Raw genomic sequence first — 19,718 nt, 5'->3', positions numbered from 1 at the left:
AAAGTCGATACTTTTCCCGAAAAGTAGAAAATCTATTCACTTTTCGAAAAGATAACCAACTTTCCCGGAGCAGAGATATTTCCCATTTTTAGATACAAATTTCATTTCTATGATAATCTACGTCGCAAAATTACGTAATATTTCCCCAAATTCGAAAATCTACTTCCCCGAAAGTTCATCATCTACTTTCCTGAAAGAACCTATCTACTTTTCGGAAAGTAGATAACCAACTTTCCGGAAAGTAGATATTTCATTTTTATGATACAAATTTCCGTTTTATGATAATCTACTGTATTAGGATTGTACTGAAAAATCATTCCCGAAAAGTCGATAATCTACTTTCCGAGAAGTAAAATCTATATTCTATTTTATGACACAAATTGTTTTCTATGATAATCTACTATTAGTTAATATTTCCGTAAATTGAAAATCTATTTTAAGTCGATAATTACTTCGAGAAGTAGAAAATTCTATCTATTTTTCGAGAAAGTAGATAACCAACTTTCGGAAGTAGATATTTTCCATTTTTATGACACAAATTTCCTGTTTCTATGATAATCTACTTCGCAAAAATTCGGTAATATTTCCAAAAATTCGAAAATCTACTTCCCCGAAAAGTCGATAATCTACTTCTGAGAAGTAGAAAATTCACCATTATATAGAAACCAACTTTCCGGAAAGTAGATATTCATCTATGATACAAATTTCCTGTTTTCTATGATAATCTACTTCGCAAAATTAGGTAAATATCTAAAATTCGAAAATCTACTTCCCGAAAAGTCGATAATCTACTTCCAAAAAGTAGAAAATCTATCTACTTTCGAAAGAATAACCAACTTTCCCGGAAAGTAGATATTTCCCATTTTTTATGATACAAATTTCCTTTCTATGATTATCTACTTCGCAAAATTAGGTAATATTTCTCCTGAAAAATCTACTTCGAAAAGTCGATAATACTTCCGAAAAGTAGAAAATCTATCTACTTTTCGGAGTAGATAACCAACTTTCCCGGAAAGTAGATATTCCCATTTTTATGATACACATTTCCGTTTTCTATGATAATCTACTTCGCAAAATTACGCAATATTTCAAATTCGAAAATCTACTTCCCAGAAAAGTCCATAATCTACTTTCCCGAAAGTAGAAAAGTCATCTACTTTTCGGGAAAGTAGATAAACCAACTTTCCGGAAAGTAGATATTTCCCATTTTTATGATACAAATTTCCGTTTTCTATGATAATCTACTTCGCAAAATTAAGTAATATTTCCCAAAATCTGAAAAATCTACTTCCGAAAAGTCGATAATCTACTTTCCGAGAAGTAGAAAATTGTTCATTTTTCGAAAGTAGATAACCAACTTTCCCTGTAAGTAGATATTTCCCATTTATGACACAAATTTCCCGTTTATGATAATCTACTTAAAATTGTAATATTTCAGTACTCGAAAATCTACTTCCCGAAAAGTCGATAATCTACTTCCTGAGAAGTAGAAAATCATGTCTACTTTTTCGGGAAAGTAGATAACCAACTTTCCCGGAAAGTAGATATTTCCTATTTTTTGATGATACAAATTTCCTGTTTTCTATGATAATCTACTTCGCAAAATTAGGTAATATTTCCTTAAAATTCGAAAAATCTACTTCTCGAAAGTCGATAATCTACTTTATAGGTCTATTGACTGGGGAAAGTAGATAACCAACTTTCCCGGAAAGTAGATATTTCCCATTTTTTATGATACAATTTCCTGTTTTACGATAATCTACTCTGCAAAATTAGGTAATATTTCCAAAATTCGAAAATCTACTTCCCGAAAAGTCGATAATCTACTTTCCCAAAGTAAAAAGTCTACTTTTCAAGTAGAACCAACATTCCTGAAAGTAGATATTTCATTTTTAGGATACAAATTTCGTTTTCAGATAATCTACTTCGCAAAATTAAGTAATATTTCTGTACTTCGAAAATCTACTCGAAAAGTCGATAATATACTTTCCTGAGAAGTAGAAAATCTTTCGGAAGTAGATAAACAACTTTCCCGGAAAGTAGATATTTCCCATTTTTATGATACAAATTTCCTGTTTTGTATGATAATCTACTTCGCAAAATTAGGTAATATTTCGTAATTTCGAAAATTATTCCCGAAAGTCGATAATCTACTTTCTGAATAGAAAATCTATCTACTTTTCGGGAAAGTAGATACAACCAACTTTCCTGAAAGTGATATTTCCTTTTTATGATACAAATTTCCTGTTTTCAATGATAATCTACTTCTGCAAATCCGGTAATATTTCTGCTGAAAATTCACTTCCCCGAAAAGTCGATAATCTACTTTTCCTGAAGAAAAATTCAGTAGATAACCAACTTTCCCGGAAAGTAGATATTTCCATTTTTATGATACAAATTTCCGTTTATGATAATCTACTTCGGAAAATTAGGTAATATTTCAAAATTAGAAAATCTACTTCCCGAAAAGTCGATAATCTACTTTCCTGAGAAGTAGAAAATCTATCTACTTTCGAAAATCAACTTTCTCGAAAGTAGATATTTCCCATTTTTATGATACAAATTTCCTGTTTCTATGATAATCTACTTCGCAAATTCGGTAATATTTCAAATGAAAATCTACTTCCCTGAAAGTCGATAATCTACTTTCCTGAGAAGTAGTCAGTTTCGGGGAAGTAGATTTTCGAATTTTGGGGAAATATTACCTAATTTTGCGATAATTATCATAGAAAACGGGAAATTTGTATAAAAAATGGAAATATCACTTTCCGGAAAGGTTATCTACTTTCCGAAAAAGAAGATAGATTTTCTACTTTTCGGGAAAGTAGATGTTTCGTTTTTTATGATACAAATTTCCGTTTTTGAGATACAAATTTTCCGTTTCTATGATAATCTACTTCGCAAAATTAGGTAATATTTCCAAAAATTCGAAAATCTACTTCCCCGAAAAGTCGATAATCTACTTTCCCGAAAAGTAGATATCTATCTATTTTTCTGAGTAGATAACCAACTTTCCCGGAAAGTAGATATTTCCCATTTTTATGATACAAATTTCCGTTTTCTATGATAATCTACTTCGCAAAATTTGTAATATTTCCCAAAATTCGAAAATCTACTTGAAAAGTCGATAATCTACTTTCCCGAAAAGTAGAAAATCTATCTACTTTTCGGGAAAGTAGATAACCAACTTTCCCGGAAAGTAGATATTTCCCTTTTTTTATGATACAAATTTCCGTTTTCTATGATAATCTACTTCGCAAAATTGGTAACATTTCCCCAAAATTCGAAAATCTACTTCCCCGAAAAGTCGATAATCTACTTCCCGAAAAGTAGAATTATCTATTTTCGGGAAAGTAGAATCAACTTTCCGGAAAGTAGATATTTCCCATTTTTATGATACAAATTTCCCGTTTCTATGATAATCTACTTCGCTAAATTAGGTAATATTTCCCCAATTGAAAAATCTACTTCCCCGAAAAGTCGATAATCTACTTTCCGAAAAGTAGAAAATGTTCTACTTTCGAAAGTAGATAACACTTTCCCGAAAGTAGATATTTCCCGTTTTTATGATACAAATTTCCGTTTTCTATGATAATCTACTTCGCAAAATTAGGTAATATTTCCCCAAAAATTCGAAAATCTACTTCCCGAAAAGTCGATAATCTACTTTCCCGAAAAAAGAAAATCTAACTTCTTTTGAAAGTAGATAACCAACTTTCCCGAAAGTAGATATTTCCATTTTATGATACAAATTTCCGGTTTTATGATAATCTACTTCGCTAAATTAGGTAATATTTCCCCAAAATTTGAAAATCTACTTCCCCGAAAGTCGATAATCTACTTTTCCCGAAAGTAGAAGCTATCTACTTTTCGGGAAAGGATAACTAACTTTCCCGAAAGTAGATATTTCCCATTTTTATGATACAAATTTCCTGTTTCTATGATAATCTTCTTAGCAAAATTAGGTAATATTTCCCCAAAATTCGAAAATCTACTTCCGAAAAGTCGATAATCTACGTTCCCAAAGTAGAAAATCTATCTACTTTCGGGAAAAGTAGATAACCAACTTTCCGGAAAGTAGATATTTCCTGTTTTTATGATACAAATTTCGTTTTCTATGATAATCTACTTCGCAAAATTAGGTATATTTTCCCAAAAATTCGAAAATTTCCCCGAAGTGGATAATCTACTTTCCCGAAAAGTAGAAAATTCATCTACTTTCGGGAAAGTAGATAACCAACTTTCCCGTGCTGGGTCGGTAGACCAAGAAAATAGATGGCGTGGTTCGTAGTGCTGGGTAGGTAGATCATGACAATTGGTGGCGGGGTTCGTAACAATATAAAATATCTTTTTTAATATAATTTATATATATATATATATATATATATATATATATATATATATATATATATATATATATATATATATATATATATATCTGATAAATCACACGGGAAAATGGAAACAACGGAGTACCTTAGCTTTCGTCTTTATTCAAGACATCTTCAGAGGCAACTGGATTACATTGACAGAGAGGCTTAAATATACAGGGTGACCTAAAAACATGAGGTCAGGTCATAATGATGACATCCACTAATCCCCTACACCAACACACACGAAGAGGGCTTAAGAGAAGGGTGATGACGTGACTAGACAGGTCAGGTCAAAAGGACCCACAAAATAACTATCATACATCAAGATCAAAGGTTTTCAAAGCATTTTAACCTTGGGCCACTGACAAATAAATTTATGTAACATATTATCAGTTTTGAACTGACCATCACTAAGGTTTTTATATAAAAATTTTTTTTTATAAATTTTTTTTCATATAATTTTTTTATAATTTTTTATATAAAAATTTTTTTTATATATATAATTTTTTATATTAAAATTTTTTTATAAATTTTTTGTTTTTTTATAAAAAAATTTTTTTTATATAAAATTTTTTTATATAATTTTATATAAAATATTAATTTTTGATAAATTTTTTTTATATAAATGTTTTTATATAAAAATATATATATATATATATATATATATATATATATATATATATATATATATATATATATATATATATATATATATATATATATATATTTTTTTATATAAATTTTTTTTTATATAAATTTTAATTTTTTTTTATAAAAAATATTTTTTACATATATATAAATTTTTTATATAAAATTTTTTTATTTTTTTCTATAAAAATATTTTTTTTATATAAATTTTTTTTATTTAAATTTTTTTTTATATAAAATTTTATTTTTTTTATTTTTTTATATAAATTTTTTTTTTATATATAAAAATATATTTTTTATATAATTTTTTTATATAAAAATATTTTTTTATAATTTTTTGAATTTAATTTTTTCTTTATAAAAAAATATTTTTTTATTTTTTTAAATAATTTTTTTATATATAAATTTTTTTATTTATATAAATGTTTTTTATATAAAAATATTTTTTTTTATATAATTTTTTTATATAAAATTTTTTTTTATATATTTTTTTATATCAAAATTTTTTTTATAAAAATTTTTTTTATATAATTTTTTTTTATATAAAATTTATTTTTTTATATATAAAATTTTTTTTTATATATATATATAAATTTTTTGTTTTTATATAAAAATTTTTTATATATATATATATTTTTTTATATAAATATAAATTATATAAATTTTTTTTATATAGAAATTTTTTGTATTTTTTATATAAAAATATTTTTTTTATATAAAATTTGTTTTTTTATATAAAAAAATTTTTTTATATAAATTTATTTTTTATTTTTTATATAATTTTTTTTATATAAAAATATTTTTTATACTTTAGAGAAATTTTTTTTTTTTTTTTTTTGATGTGTATACAGACAGAGCCGCCACCCAGCACCACTTTCAGCGCTATTGTCGGGTTCTCTATCATCTTTGACGCCTACCACCACCACACGCTGCTCCCTGCCAACAAGAACAACCAGGAGGGAAAAAATAAGGACAGTAAGGATGGCAAACAGGTGAGTCTTATACGTATTACAGTTGACGGATAGTAATGGATGACGAGGGTGTAATGGGTGACTGGTAGGGTGTTAAAAAGCGACCATTAATATATAACGTCACATATGGTGTGTATTACAGCACCAGCCTGGTTTAGAGAGGTCGGCTCCTTACCCCACACCATTGACTCAGGTGACCACGAAAGGTAAGGGAGGGTGCGACCTGGCCGCTCTCATGCCCACCGTCACTACAGTAGAGAGGATGATCAACCAGAATGGCCAGAATTAGGCTAGGATACAGACACATCTGGCAAGTTAGTAACGATGTACCCATACCGGAACACTCAGCATGTAAACTTTGTGATAAACCTTTAAAGCATACACTTGAACACTATATTATTGAATGTGACACTGTCAAAGACTTCAGGCCACCTGACTTACTGTATCTTGAACTATGTAATTACTTCATTGAATCAGGTGTGCTTGAGGACATTCTTGCTGTTTATCCCAAATTTGCTAGCCCACACTGATTAGTCTTCAATTAGAATATGACTCCAATGTATGTGATCCACTGACCTATATATGCTGCTGGTGAATGTGATGTATTTCCTTCTTTGTGTACGAACCTCTGTCCTGCGTGGCAGTGAACAGTGCCATTACCCACATAAATCTGACCTATATATAGTGTCAATGAATATGATGCATTCTTTGTGTACGAACCTCTGTCCTGTATGGCAGTGAAAAGTGACATTACCCACATGAATCTGACCGACGTATATGTATGTATGTGTGCGTGTGTGCATGTATATGTACGTGTACATATATATGTGTATGTATATACGTATATGTATGTATATGTGTGTGTGTGTGTGTGTGTGTGTTTACATATATGTATATGTACTGTCAATGAATATGATGCAACTCTTTGTGTACGAACCTCTGTCCTGCATGGCAGTGAACAGTGACATTATCCATATGAACCTGACCTATATACATTTATAGTTGTTAATGAATATGATGTATTTCTTTGTGTGTGAACCTCTGTCCTGCGTGACAGTGAGAAGTGATACCACCCTCAGTGTCAAGACCTGACTGAATTACTCAGAATAGGCAAACTGTACTACAAGCTCTGCCAATAAATTTGTTAAACTAAACTCTTCGACGATGTTATGGAAGGTAACCTTTTGGTGATAGAGAAGCCACTGTTTATATTGTTACCAGGATAAACAAGTTTAATGCTGCCTCTCCTCTTCACTAATGAAACAACTGACTCAGACACAAGACGAAAGTATACAAAATTTTAACTCTCTTATAACCTCAATATATTTCTGGGAGAAATTTTTTTTTAAAAATTAATTACTCTTACCCTGTATTCAGCTTCGTCACAAACATTAGAATCCTCAGATCAATAACTAATATAAACATCTGACTGTATAAAATGAAGCAACTTATACATTTTGCTCTACTTAAGGCAAGACTTCCAGGATGAGTTAAAGTCGATAGCCTAACTGTTGTCAGATGGATCAGTATTACCCCCGTTTGTGAGATTCCTCTCTCCCTTCACCTTCACCAGACTTCCAGTACTGGGATGACAGTAGTGATGATTACCGAGGGGTTGAGGGTACGCTGCTGCCACTGTGGAGATTCAACTACCCCAAGGCTCGAGCCTTCATTGTGGCAGACGTGTGTTGGAGCACCACCCACTCGGATCTGTTTGCTGCCGCCTATACAAACGGTGAGTCCTGAGAAATTTGAAATGTGTGTGGTATGGAAGAGGTGAGAAAGGAAGAATGTGCATAGAACAGAAGTGGGAGGAGAGTAGTGGATGGAGAGAGACAGGGTAAGTGAAGGCTGGTGAGTTGGTGCTGGTCCACCTTATTCTATGGTTCCCTGGTGTTTCAGGGGGCGAGGGAGGGACCGAGACGGGAGGGCTGGTGTGTCTATATACCCTCAAGAACCCTGGCGCCCCCGAGCGTCTCCTACACACACCCACAGCCCTCACCTCTGTGCACCTTCACCCCACGGTCAGTGTTACCTTTCTTAACAACTTTTAACGAGATAACTTTTAATTGTCATGTAGAGAATGTTATAATAATAGGGACCAGTAGTGAAACAGAAAGGCTTAGGAGATGTACACCGTTTGTTGAATAAAATTAAATCAACCTAAAGTAGTAAAACTTCTTTTACCTCTCAATATGTCCCAACTATCAGGTCTTTTAGTGAAGACAAAGGTGTAACATGGAGTAATGGTAGTCCGTGGGTACAGTCAGTGTATAACATCCATTGAATCTAATCTAAAGAAATAGTGAATGTCTTTAAATGTTACTGCAAGAAGGATATTGATGACAGTCCTCTCCTGCAGCGAGCGAGTGTACTAGTGGGCGGCCTTACTGACGGCTCAGTTATGTTCCTAGACGCCCGCCTCTCTCGCTGTCCCAGAGTCCTCATCTCCACCACTAGCTCCGGCAAGCACCTCCTTCCTGTGTCTCAGGTACAGCACCGACCTGATGTTCACTCACTGGTCTGGCACTTACTTTCTGTCTTCAGCTCTTCTACTTTTGATACAGATTACTTAAATTAGTCCATATTGCTGCATTAATATACATTTCTTTTCTACTGTATTATACTGTATTTAACCTTACTGCAAAATAACTTTACAATTAAATCTTTTTATGTTTTCTGTCCTATAAGTTTTTATAAATTTCCTGTAAATGGATGGACAAGGTTATTTCTTTGGTTTGTATCTAAGCAATTTTTTAAACCTTAGACATAGAAAATGTGGACATTTTCTTTTGATCCCAGGGAGGATAATAATGTTCATAATTTTCAACTGCATATTTTAATGATGTCATAGATACATCTTCTCAAACTAAAAATATGATAGGTCTACAGTAAAGTATCACAGGCTGTAAATTTTCAGCCATGCCGTGTAGAACCCTTCACAACTCAGTACCATTGCTCTCCGCAAACATGAATGTTTCGTAGAAAGAGTCTTATGCACCACACACTCATTCATCTAGCGTGACAGTAGCAAAAGTTGTACATTGCTAAGAAGGTGCGTTCTTAAACACGAAGTAGACGAAGATTATTTCTGCCATGTCATTCCGTGATTTGCTTATCCAAGTTAACGATTCCACTATTGTGTTGATATTGGCAGTAATGTTTGTATTTTAAGTCAGAATCATCCAATTTTGCCATTGTACATGAGATACTAGCCCGTAAGACACTTAAGTCTAGGACCCCAGTAGTTGATGAACCTATGGTTTCAGAGTCCCCAGCTTAGTGTTTACACATATGTTTGTAACATTGTTAAGCTTATGTAAAGGATGTTTATCGGCGAGTTTAGTTAGTCCTCGCGAAGCTCGGATGGTAGGTGACGGAGCGATGTAATGGCCCCTGTTTCATAAACAGAAGAATTAAATAAATGGGTTAATTACATTTGATTTATATACTGATTCAGCCCCTGTAACTTTCCACTAGCTATGAGGTGACATGTTCAGTGCACGTGATAAGGTGTGTCCATTGGAAGCTGCGTCATATTATGCTGCGTTAAGGCATTAAGTAGCCGGCTCCCTGGCCACCTAAAGCAGGCAGGAGTTTGATATACTTGACTAGAGGAAGACGTTATTTGAGAGCCATCGTGGATGGTTCCTTCTTCCCTCGAGGGAGGACGACGTGCCTATTCCGTTCTCCCTCGATGGGTTACTACTCATAGAAATCCCACTCATAATCTCAAATCAAAAGGACGTGATTAAACGGTCTATTTACATAGCCGCCGTCCTTTCTCTTCACACTCATAAATAGTGGGAGTTACGGTTGATATACACTTAGGAATTGTATAAATGATAGTTCTTCAATAAAGGAGAAAACAGACAATTGGGTTTAGCTACTCTAACCCAATATAATATATATGTACCAGCCTGGTTAACTTCGACAGAACCTATAATTAACCAGCTATAGCACACACAGTACGACCCACCAACAACACTAAAAAAAAAACAACACACAGTATGCCTACCAACAACACTCAGTACGATCCATCAACAATACTCAGTACGACCCACTAACAACACTCAGTACGACTCACCAACACACAGTACGACTCACCAACACACAGTACGATCCACCAACAACACACAGTACGACCCACCAACAACACTCAGTACGACCCACCAACAACATTCAGTACGACCCACCAACAACACCCAGTACGACAAACCAACAACACTCAGTGCGACCCACCAACAACACTCAGTACGACCCACCAACAACATTCAGTACGACCCACCAACAACACCCAGTACGACAAACCAACAACACTCAGTGCGACCCACCAACAACACCTTAGTACGATCCACCAGTACACAGTACGATCCACCAACAACATTCAGTACGACCCACCAACAACACTCAGTACGACCCACCGACAACATTCAGTACGACCCACCAACAACACTCAGTACGACCCACCAACAACACTCAGTACGACCCACCAACAACACTCGACCCACCAACAACACTCAGTACGACCCACCAACAACACTCAGTACGACCCACCGACAACATTCAGTACGACCCACCAACAACACTCAGTACGACCCACCAACAACACTCAGTACGACCCACCAACAACACCTTAGTACGACCCACCAACAACACTCAGTACGACCCACCGAAAACATTCAATACGACCCACCAACACACAGTACGACCCACCAAGAACACTCAGTACGACCTACCAACAACACTCGGTACGACCCACCTACAACATTCAGTATGACCCACCAACACACAGTACGACCCACCAACAACATTCAGTACAACCTACCAACACAGTACAACCCACCAACAACACTCAGTAGTAACTCAAAAAATTTCTTCTTGCTTATATCATTATTATCTTCTTTAACCGCAGTAGAAGTAAGGTAATGTACCGGTAATATTTTTGCATTGAATTACGCGCTTCAAGATAAAGTTCAGCTTTAAACCTAGCAGACAGGTGAGCCAGCAGCCTAACCCACCAGTGAGAGCAGCTCGCCTTCCTTTAGTCACGATGTGATTGGCTGACAGTTTCGTATAAGAGGGGAAACACCGACATTCATCATCATCATCATTTTCGATATGCTAACATTACGACGTTACTATGAATGTCAACGATTGTTTATTTATTCTTGTTAATACGGGAATGTATTGCGTTATAGATATCTGAAATGGTCTTATAGTTACTCCGTAAATTATGACCTAGAAAGAGTTAGCAACTTCTGGCAACTACATGGGTTGGCGGGACAAGAATGGTCACTGGAGACGAGAGAAAAGGGATTCAGTGTTTGCGTGGCGATGTCTGAGAGTGGAGGTGTACAGGGAGTCAGTAAGCGACGTCACTGGACACGCGCCAAGTGCAGCCACTGCCACATATACTCACCGAAGAGTTAATATTCCAGAAGATCTAGATATTTCTTATACTACGGTGTTCAGTGTTTGTTTATGAATATTACATTACAAATATTTGCTATAAGTTAAAGTTTGAATTTGCAAAAAGTATTGGAAAATAAAATAAAAGGAGTTGTGCATAAGTTACTGGAAGTAAGTGAAGAGGAAAGTCACACATTTACTTACAAAGATTAAAAAGAAAAAAACTTTTTCTTGAACGCCTTCAGGAATCTTTTAGGAATTGAGAAACTCCCGAAGGAATGTGTTATTAAGGTCGGAGAGGCCTGACCAGCCTTCAAGATGCCAACTTTCCGCACATCATTAGGCTCAAGAGTCTGGTGGAGGGAAGAGTTTGGCGATATGTATAGAGGGTGAGTGATGCTCCGTTTGTACTGTAGTATGCATAATGGTACAATAACACGGTGATACTCTTGATCAAAAGAGTCTAAGGAAGTGATTCCTTGGTTGAGTGATCAACAGCCCAGGTAAAGTCGTACTCCTGCAATACTGACTTGCAAATGTAGGGAAAAAGTCACATGAAAAATAAATGACACGAACCTAACTTAACCTTGACGATAATGGTTACCTTTGAAGACGATGACCTACCCCTTTAAGGACAATGATTTAATCCTTTGAGTACGATGGCTTAACCCTTCAAGGATGATTATTTAACCGTGGGTACAAGAGTGAGGACACAAGGAACACACACACATGGAGATAAACAGCGACAGTTCCTGTACACCGGGAGGAAAGGACCAACACCCTCAGGTGCTCAAGACTCGATTAGGATGTTGCTGGCCAGGGAAATGTTTTTTGTTCATGGTAGATATCTTCTCTTTATTTGATTTGGTTATACAAGTTACAAATACTGGAATGTACAGTATTATACGCACCTCAAAGCAGCAACACTCAACTTTAGAGGATAAATGTTCCTTCCTGTATTTGTATATAAAGAAAATAACAATATGCAAAACTATTGTTTATAAAAAATGCCATTTTTATTTCTACTCACAACAGCGCCTGTCTTAAATCAGGTAACGTGACCATGTAACAAACATATCAATTAGATAGTTGCTTTATACATTGAAAAACAAACGCTTTACAAATATACGGGGTTGAACGGCACACACACACACACACACACACACACACACACACACACACACACACACACACACACACAGCCCTTTAAATATATTCAATGCATATTATATCATTATGTCTAAATCAAATTTAAGTCTGTAAATTTTCATAAGAACATAAGAAAATAAGGAGTCTGCAATAGGCCGGTTGGCCTGTGCATGGCAGCTCCTGTCGAGAGTTACTACCACTCTCTATCGTCCATGAATCTATCTAGCCTCCTTTTGAAACTTTCCAGAGTTCCCGCACTTACTACAAAGTTGCTAAGCTTGTTCCACTCGTCCACCACCCTATTTGTGAACCAGTTTCTTCCTATCTCCCTCCAAAACCTAAACTTATCCAACTTGAATCCGTTGCTCCGAGTCCTATCCTGCTCGGATATTATAAGAACTTTATCTATATCCCCTTTATTGATTCCTTTCACCCACTTAAATACTTCTATCATATCTCCCCGCACTCTTCGTCTTTCTATGGAATGCAAGTTAAGTTTCTTTAACCTATCCTGATATGGAAGGTTTCTAAGTCCCGGAATCATTTTTGTCATTCTTCGCTGCACCGACTCTAGTGAATTGATATCCATTCTATAATAGGGGCACCAGAACTGAACCGCATAATCGAGGTGCGGCCTGACTAGCGCAAGATATAGTTGCAATAAGACCTCTGCACTCTTGTTACTTACACTTCTAGATATAAAACCCAATACTCTGTTTGCCTTATTTCGAACATTAACGCACTGTTTTCAGCCACCGGCTGCAACTCTATTAATAAACCGTTCATTATTATTATTATTATTATTGTTATTATTATTATTATTATTATTATTAATATTATTATTATTATTATTATTATTATTATTACACACACACACACACACACACACACACACATACACAGTATATCATTTCTACACATTCAGTACATTCACAGTCATAAATTTCACAACAATATTACACTCTACCAACGACAAGTTTCAGGACCCCAATTAATGTGGAGTTAATTAATGAAAATCAGACTGGCCTGACTGTCAATTAGTTAGGATAATTTCCATAAAATATATCACATGTGTTGGTAAACGACTAGATAAAGGTTAACTCACAGACACTGAATGATGAACCCGAAGCTTGAACGAGGTAATGAACCCGAAGCTTGAATGAGATAATGAACCCGAAACTTGAACGAGATAATGACCCCGAAGTTTGAATGAGATAATGAACCCAAAGCTTGAATCAGATAATGATACCGAAGCTTGAACGAGATAATGAAACCGAAGCTTGAACGAGATAATGAACCCGAAGCTTGAACGAGATAATAAACCCGAAGCTTGTGTGTCACGTGAGCTCTGATCTTCAACGGGAGTACATTATGATCGGGCAGTAAGACCTGTCTGTGTGTTGTTGTAGATAAGGTGATAAGTGGTGTAGGGAGAGATCAACAAACAACACATTCTGTGTCCTTCACCATACTGTGTAGTATATTGCCACCATTTTTGCACCTATTCAACAGAGCACCACAGATAACAAGAATATACTGAACACATTAGCAAAACTCCACAGCACAAAACCACAGCGACCACCACAGCTAACACGCAAATACTTAAAGACTCCAAACACAAAATTGGTGAATCTTTTTATTACGACATGTTTTCACACCGACATAAGAAAAAAAAACTAATGTTGGTACCTTTTAAATAATTTTCCCATTTATATGCTGCTGACAGAAGGGAAAAATTTCGTTTCTCTATTACATATGCCATTATGCCAATGAGGTGTCAGTGTGGGTGAGTTATGTAGACGTAAACCACATTAGACGATAATTATGGGGATTATTTTGCTTTGCTGTTATATATTAATGTTAAGAAATGTTTGTACTCGTGTAACTATGCTCATGTATGGAAATTATTGCTCACACACACACACACACACACACACACACACACACACACCTAGCATGGCCGACCCTCCTTGCCTCTGGCGAGTTGCGTAACAAGTTGATAAGATGAATTAATTTTGGTTACTGTTCATCTTTAGTCTCACACAGGTAAACGTTTCAGGGTGTATATCGCCTACAACTGACAACACAAATAAGTGGAGCGATTTTGATAAAGTACTTAGATGATTAATTTTAACAACTAAATCAAATGTCAAGTTCAGATGTGACGACAGATGACTCGATTGGGACATAGCAATGATATTGATATACTGTAAGCGAGTGCATGGATAAACACTGTGTCTAAGGAAGCATATTGTTGTAGTATGTGTACGTTGTGTCGAGTTCCCAGGTCAAGCGCGCGTGTATGTGTGTGTGTGTGTGTGTGTGCGTGTGTATAAAGAAAATACCTCGGCTATAGTTCAGCCGATTTTTATTAAATTTTATATTTGAGTTGACAATAAATTTAGATTAGTATCAATTTACCTTTTGGCTCCAAAGGTTAAGGGTTATGTTCAGACACATATTTTATTACTGACACAAAAACGATTTCTACAACACATTCGCTATGCCAGACATTATAAATCTTGCAACTTCGAATTTCTTGTTTGGCGACGAGGAGAAATTCAATTTGGCTTTCCTTTATGTTAAGTAAAATGGTATCAGACGAGATGAAATTATTAATCTGGGTTCGTATTCTTAGAGCTTCGTGTGGTAATAATCCCCCCCCCCTTTTCCCCTCTCTCAACTCCCCCTTCTCCCTCTCTCTCTCAACCCTCCTCCCCCACCTATCTTCTCAACTTTCTTCCGCTCTCCCCTTAACCCGTCCTTCCTCTCTCCTTTATCCTTCCCTCCTCTCCCTCCCCTCAACTTTCCCCTTCCCCTTCAACTCTGCCCCTTCCCCCTCAACCCTTCCTTTCCTATCAACCCCTCCCCCAAAGAACGATTCTAGTTAGGGTAGAGTCTCGGAGCAATACGTAAGTCATTTAACCCAAAATTTGTGTTGCTGGCTGAATTATCCGAGTTAAATTCCAGGTTAGATTCCTCCTCACGTCAATAGTCACAGGAAGGGGTGGGGTAAAAATTTAATCTAGTGAATACTTAAGAATCCAGACGCTTCAAGGTTCGTTAAAGTTAGCTAAAGGCGTCATGATACTATTATTAAGATGGGTGCAGGACAGTTTACAATTTCAGAGGAGAAAAAAAACCTACATCATCATACTCAACTTCTTAACTAAAATTCACGATATCTTAGATGTTTTAACAAAGGTTCCCAGACAACATAGCGTTGGAATAGGATGTTCTTCTCTGTGTTGTCACGAGTCTTACAAGATTTTAATTACTATATGACACACAACGTAAAGCTTATAATAAACTCATGTATTCTATTACCTCAGTACCTCACTTTTCCCATTACTTCAGTACCTCACCTTTCCCATTATCTCAGCACGTCACCTTCCCCATTACCCTCAGTACCTCACCTTCCCCATTACCTAGGTGTGGACAGGGAACACAGGCCTAGGTGTGGAGAGGGAACACAGGCCTAGGCGTGGAGAGGGAACACAGGCCTGATGTAATGGCCCCTGTCTCATCAACAGAAAGAATTATATAAATGGGTTCTTTACATTTGATTTATATTCAAATTCACCACCTGTAAGTTTCCACTAGCTATGAGGAGGACAGGAACTGATCATGTGAACGGTACCTTCCCCAAGAGGGTGAAGCCCATTTGACCATAGGTCAGCATTTAACTAAACGCGCACCATGGGGATGCCCTTAGTCAGTCTCACTCACAAACTAATATCGAACGGACGTTGATTCACGTCTATTTACATAGACGCCGTCCCTTTCTCACCACACTCATAAATAGTGGAACTTACGGTTGATCTACACTCAGGAATTATATACATAATACTTTTTAATAAAACAAGAAACTTTAATTGGGTTTCGTTACTAAAGCCCAATATAATATTTGTGTACCAACCTGGTTAACTTGGAATTAACCAATCGGTACACTAGGCGTGGAGAGGGAACACAGGCCTAGGGTAGAGATAGATAGATTGATTGATTGACTGATTCATTAACAGACACACACACAGATCAACACTTGAAAAAATATCAGTTGATTTAAACTTTCAAATAATAGCACAGTAAGTCATGACAATGATTTGCGAGTACTACAACCCAGGTAACCTTAATTTCAAATGTGAAAAATTTGACAAGCTAAGAAAAGCCTTAAGCATCTTGAGAAAAAACTTATGCCGAAGACAGATAGACTACAACTAGGAATAATCTGAGAGCGGCCAATGTGCTGTTAATGTGTGTGTGTGTGTGTGAGGTATTTTCTCATGATGTTGACGAACTGACAAACACAGCGAAGATTTATCGCTGATCAGTATTTGGAGATTCTAACCGAGTTCATGCTTATCCCCTTGTGTATATACTGTCTGTCTGTCTGTTCCTCTCCCAGGACGGGTCACTCTCATTCTAGACAGACGATCTTGTCACACGGAAAGTCGTTATACGTTGGACTGAAAGCCAAATGAATGTGGAGCTTTTGAAGTGGTCAAGTAACTGTTCTGACATGGACCCATTTGAAAATATACGGCTCAAAATAGTGAATGTTTGGGGACAAGCCGTAGAGACAGAGCGACTTCTACCGTGGACATTTTATTTTTAACGTTGAGTGATTAGAAGGAAATGTTTAAGAGGGCGCCACAACTGTGAGAGAGAGAGAGAGAGAGAGAGAGAGAGAGAGAGAGAGTTAAAAATCATCCGCATTGAATTTTCTCTTGGTGTTATGACAGACACACAGACAGACCAGGAACAACACAGTCCCCAACATTTTGGCATCACACATCCAACTTTGTGAAGAAAAAAATGTTCAAAGCTAATTTCCGGAATTGGATTCAAATTTTAATACCATTCCCACATGTTTCTTTTAGGTTCGGTTAGGTTCAGACCTATACCACCACTGTGTTATTTATCATATGATATACGCCACTGCAGTGTTACTTAAGAACTACACCAACTCAGTGTTACTTAAGAACTACACCAACTCAGTGTTGTATGTATATTGTATGTATATGATGTATGTTGTATGTATATTATATATGTATTCCATTTACATATACTACTTATTGAGCGTGTGGCAATGCCCTTTATCATGTCCCACACGCTTAGATAATGTGCCTGGCGACATCTGGAAGCTGCTAATGTATCACTTGCCACATGTCGCCTGAGAAGTCAGGTGACCCATAGAGAGTGTAGGGAACCGCCGTCTTTGCTCGCACCTCTGTACATCCAGCAAATAGAACCTACAAAACTCTACAGGTGTTTGTGTTCGCACCTGTAGTTAGAACTGAGTACCTAGAACATGTACAAGTGTTACCTAAGAACTACACCAACTCAGTGTTACATAAGAACTACACCAACTCAGTGTTACATAAGAACTACACCAACTCAGTGTTACATAAGAACTACACCAACTCAATGTTACCTAAGAACTACACCAACTCAGTGTTACTTTAGAACTACACCAACTCAATGTTACTTTAGAACTACACCAACTCAGTGTTACTTTAGAACTACACCAACTCAGTGTTACTTTAGAACTACACCAACTCAGTGTTACATAAGAACTACACCAACTCAATGTTACTTTAGAACTACACCAACTCAGTGTTACTTTAGAACTATACCAACTCAATGTTACTTTAGAACTACACCAACTCAGTGTTACTTTAGAACTACACCAACTCAATGTTACTTTAGAACTACACCAACTCAGTGTTACTTTCGGCCAACGTAACCACAACCACATTGTTATTTAGCATAAACTCAGAAACTACATCACCACAGTGTTTTAAGACGTGTAGTTAGGCGGGAGTAAATCTAAACAATTAATTGTGAGGAAACATCGCTGTGTTTAGCTTCGGGGGAGGTCGCCACCTACACTCTAGCTAATTACCAAGTGACGGGACGCTGGTGGCGGAGGTAACGTTGTCTAGCTAGTAACCACCACACAGTGTACTGAATGACTGTTGTTAAGGTCCTGTGTGTATGGTGAGGGCGAGAGTCTCATGTAAGAGGTGTTGTGTCTATCCTGTAAACTTGTAAAGAATAACACAGGAGTACCGTCGACTTAATACCATAACACAGAGGGTATTACTAAGTATTTCTCCATCAACTGATAGCTATATGTTATTATCGTTATTATTATGCAATGTCATAAAACAATTTAGTTTATATTTCTGCCCTTGTTCACTTTTACTGTTATTTGTGTGTCATGAGAGACGCTGGTGGTGCTTTATTTACTGGTTGGCCACGATGGCTGCCACTCGGGTAGGGACGTCACATCACCCCATATATGTTATGTAACTCTGGCTGGATTCAGGGAACTGTGTGCGACATCTTCCTGTATAGGATTTTGGGGTCCGTAAAATACCGAAGAAAAATATACAAGATCATAATTCATCGTCATGGAAACAAATTTTGGGTGACTTTGACACGAATAACCATAAGTTAGAGAACAAATAGATCTCCTGTGAAGTGGATGGGTCAATGGATAGATGTGGGTAACGGCGAGCTGTGTGTTCACTGTTATATTCGTGAACAACGATCTAATTGAGGATAATTAGTTAAATTGTTCTCAAGTTATATGCTAGTTGACCTGATGTTGTGACGTTTATCACGTTGGCGGTGAAAGGAAGAGCAAGTTCCATAGTCTTGACGGGCCCTTAAGGGCGGTGTGGATATAGTATACTGAAGGTTATTAAGCCATCAGGCCACAAGGAGACGCTGTGTGTGTGTGTGAGACATGTTAAAGTGTTAAAATACAGTATATTCGTGGGTTGTTTCAGAAAGTTAAGTAAAGTGACAAGTAACGCGCATTTCTCACCTTCTCACCAATAGCAGGTAAAAAAAAAAAAACCTTTCCATAGTGTGTGTAGCCCCAACAGCCGCTCGGATTTTCTAGTAGAGTGGCGTCGTGGTTGACTTTCCCGGGCTAGTCCGCAAAGCTGTACGGCATTACTCTAGGATGGTGGAGGATTTTGTAAAATATTTAAAAACACTGAGGACGACAAGTGTATGTGTGTGTGTGTTTAAATTTGCGTCATTACGGCAGAGGGAGTTATGACAAACTAAATAAAACGAAGAGTTGAATAATGAGACATGAAATGTTGTGATATGCGGGTAATATTTACAAAACAACATATGTACAGTACAC

General features: G+C 36.2%; 1 protein-coding gene across 1 annotated transcript in view; it reads left to right on the top strand.

The window, feature by feature from the left end:
- Nucleotides 1–8,765, top strand: part of LOC121865499 (ionotropic receptor 93a-like) — a 23,119-nt gene extending 14,354 nt beyond the window's left edge. The window contains exons 11-16 of the mRNA XM_042365049.1: nucleotides 5,873–6,013; nucleotides 6,135–6,198; nucleotides 7,566–7,727; nucleotides 7,895–8,016; nucleotides 8,355–8,483; nucleotides 8,760–8,765. Coding sequence (XP_042220983.1) covers nucleotides 5,873–6,013; nucleotides 6,135–6,198; nucleotides 7,566–7,727; nucleotides 7,895–8,016; nucleotides 8,355–8,483; nucleotides 8,760–8,765 — 624 coding nt within the window. The remainder of the gene's footprint in view (nucleotides 1–5,872; nucleotides 6,014–6,134; nucleotides 6,199–7,565; nucleotides 7,728–7,894; nucleotides 8,017–8,354; nucleotides 8,484–8,759) is intronic.
- Nucleotides 8,766–19,718: the final 10,953 nt, after the last annotated feature.

Source organism: Homarus americanus, unplaced genomic scaffold (genome assembly GCF_018991925.1).
Source record: "Homarus americanus isolate GMGI-L3 unplaced genomic scaffold, GMGI_Hamer_2.0 scaffold51859, whole genome shotgun sequence".
NCBI lineage: Eukaryota > Metazoa > Arthropoda > Malacostraca > Decapoda > Nephropidae > Homarus > Homarus americanus.
This window is presented reverse-complemented; position numbering and strand designations above follow the sequence as displayed.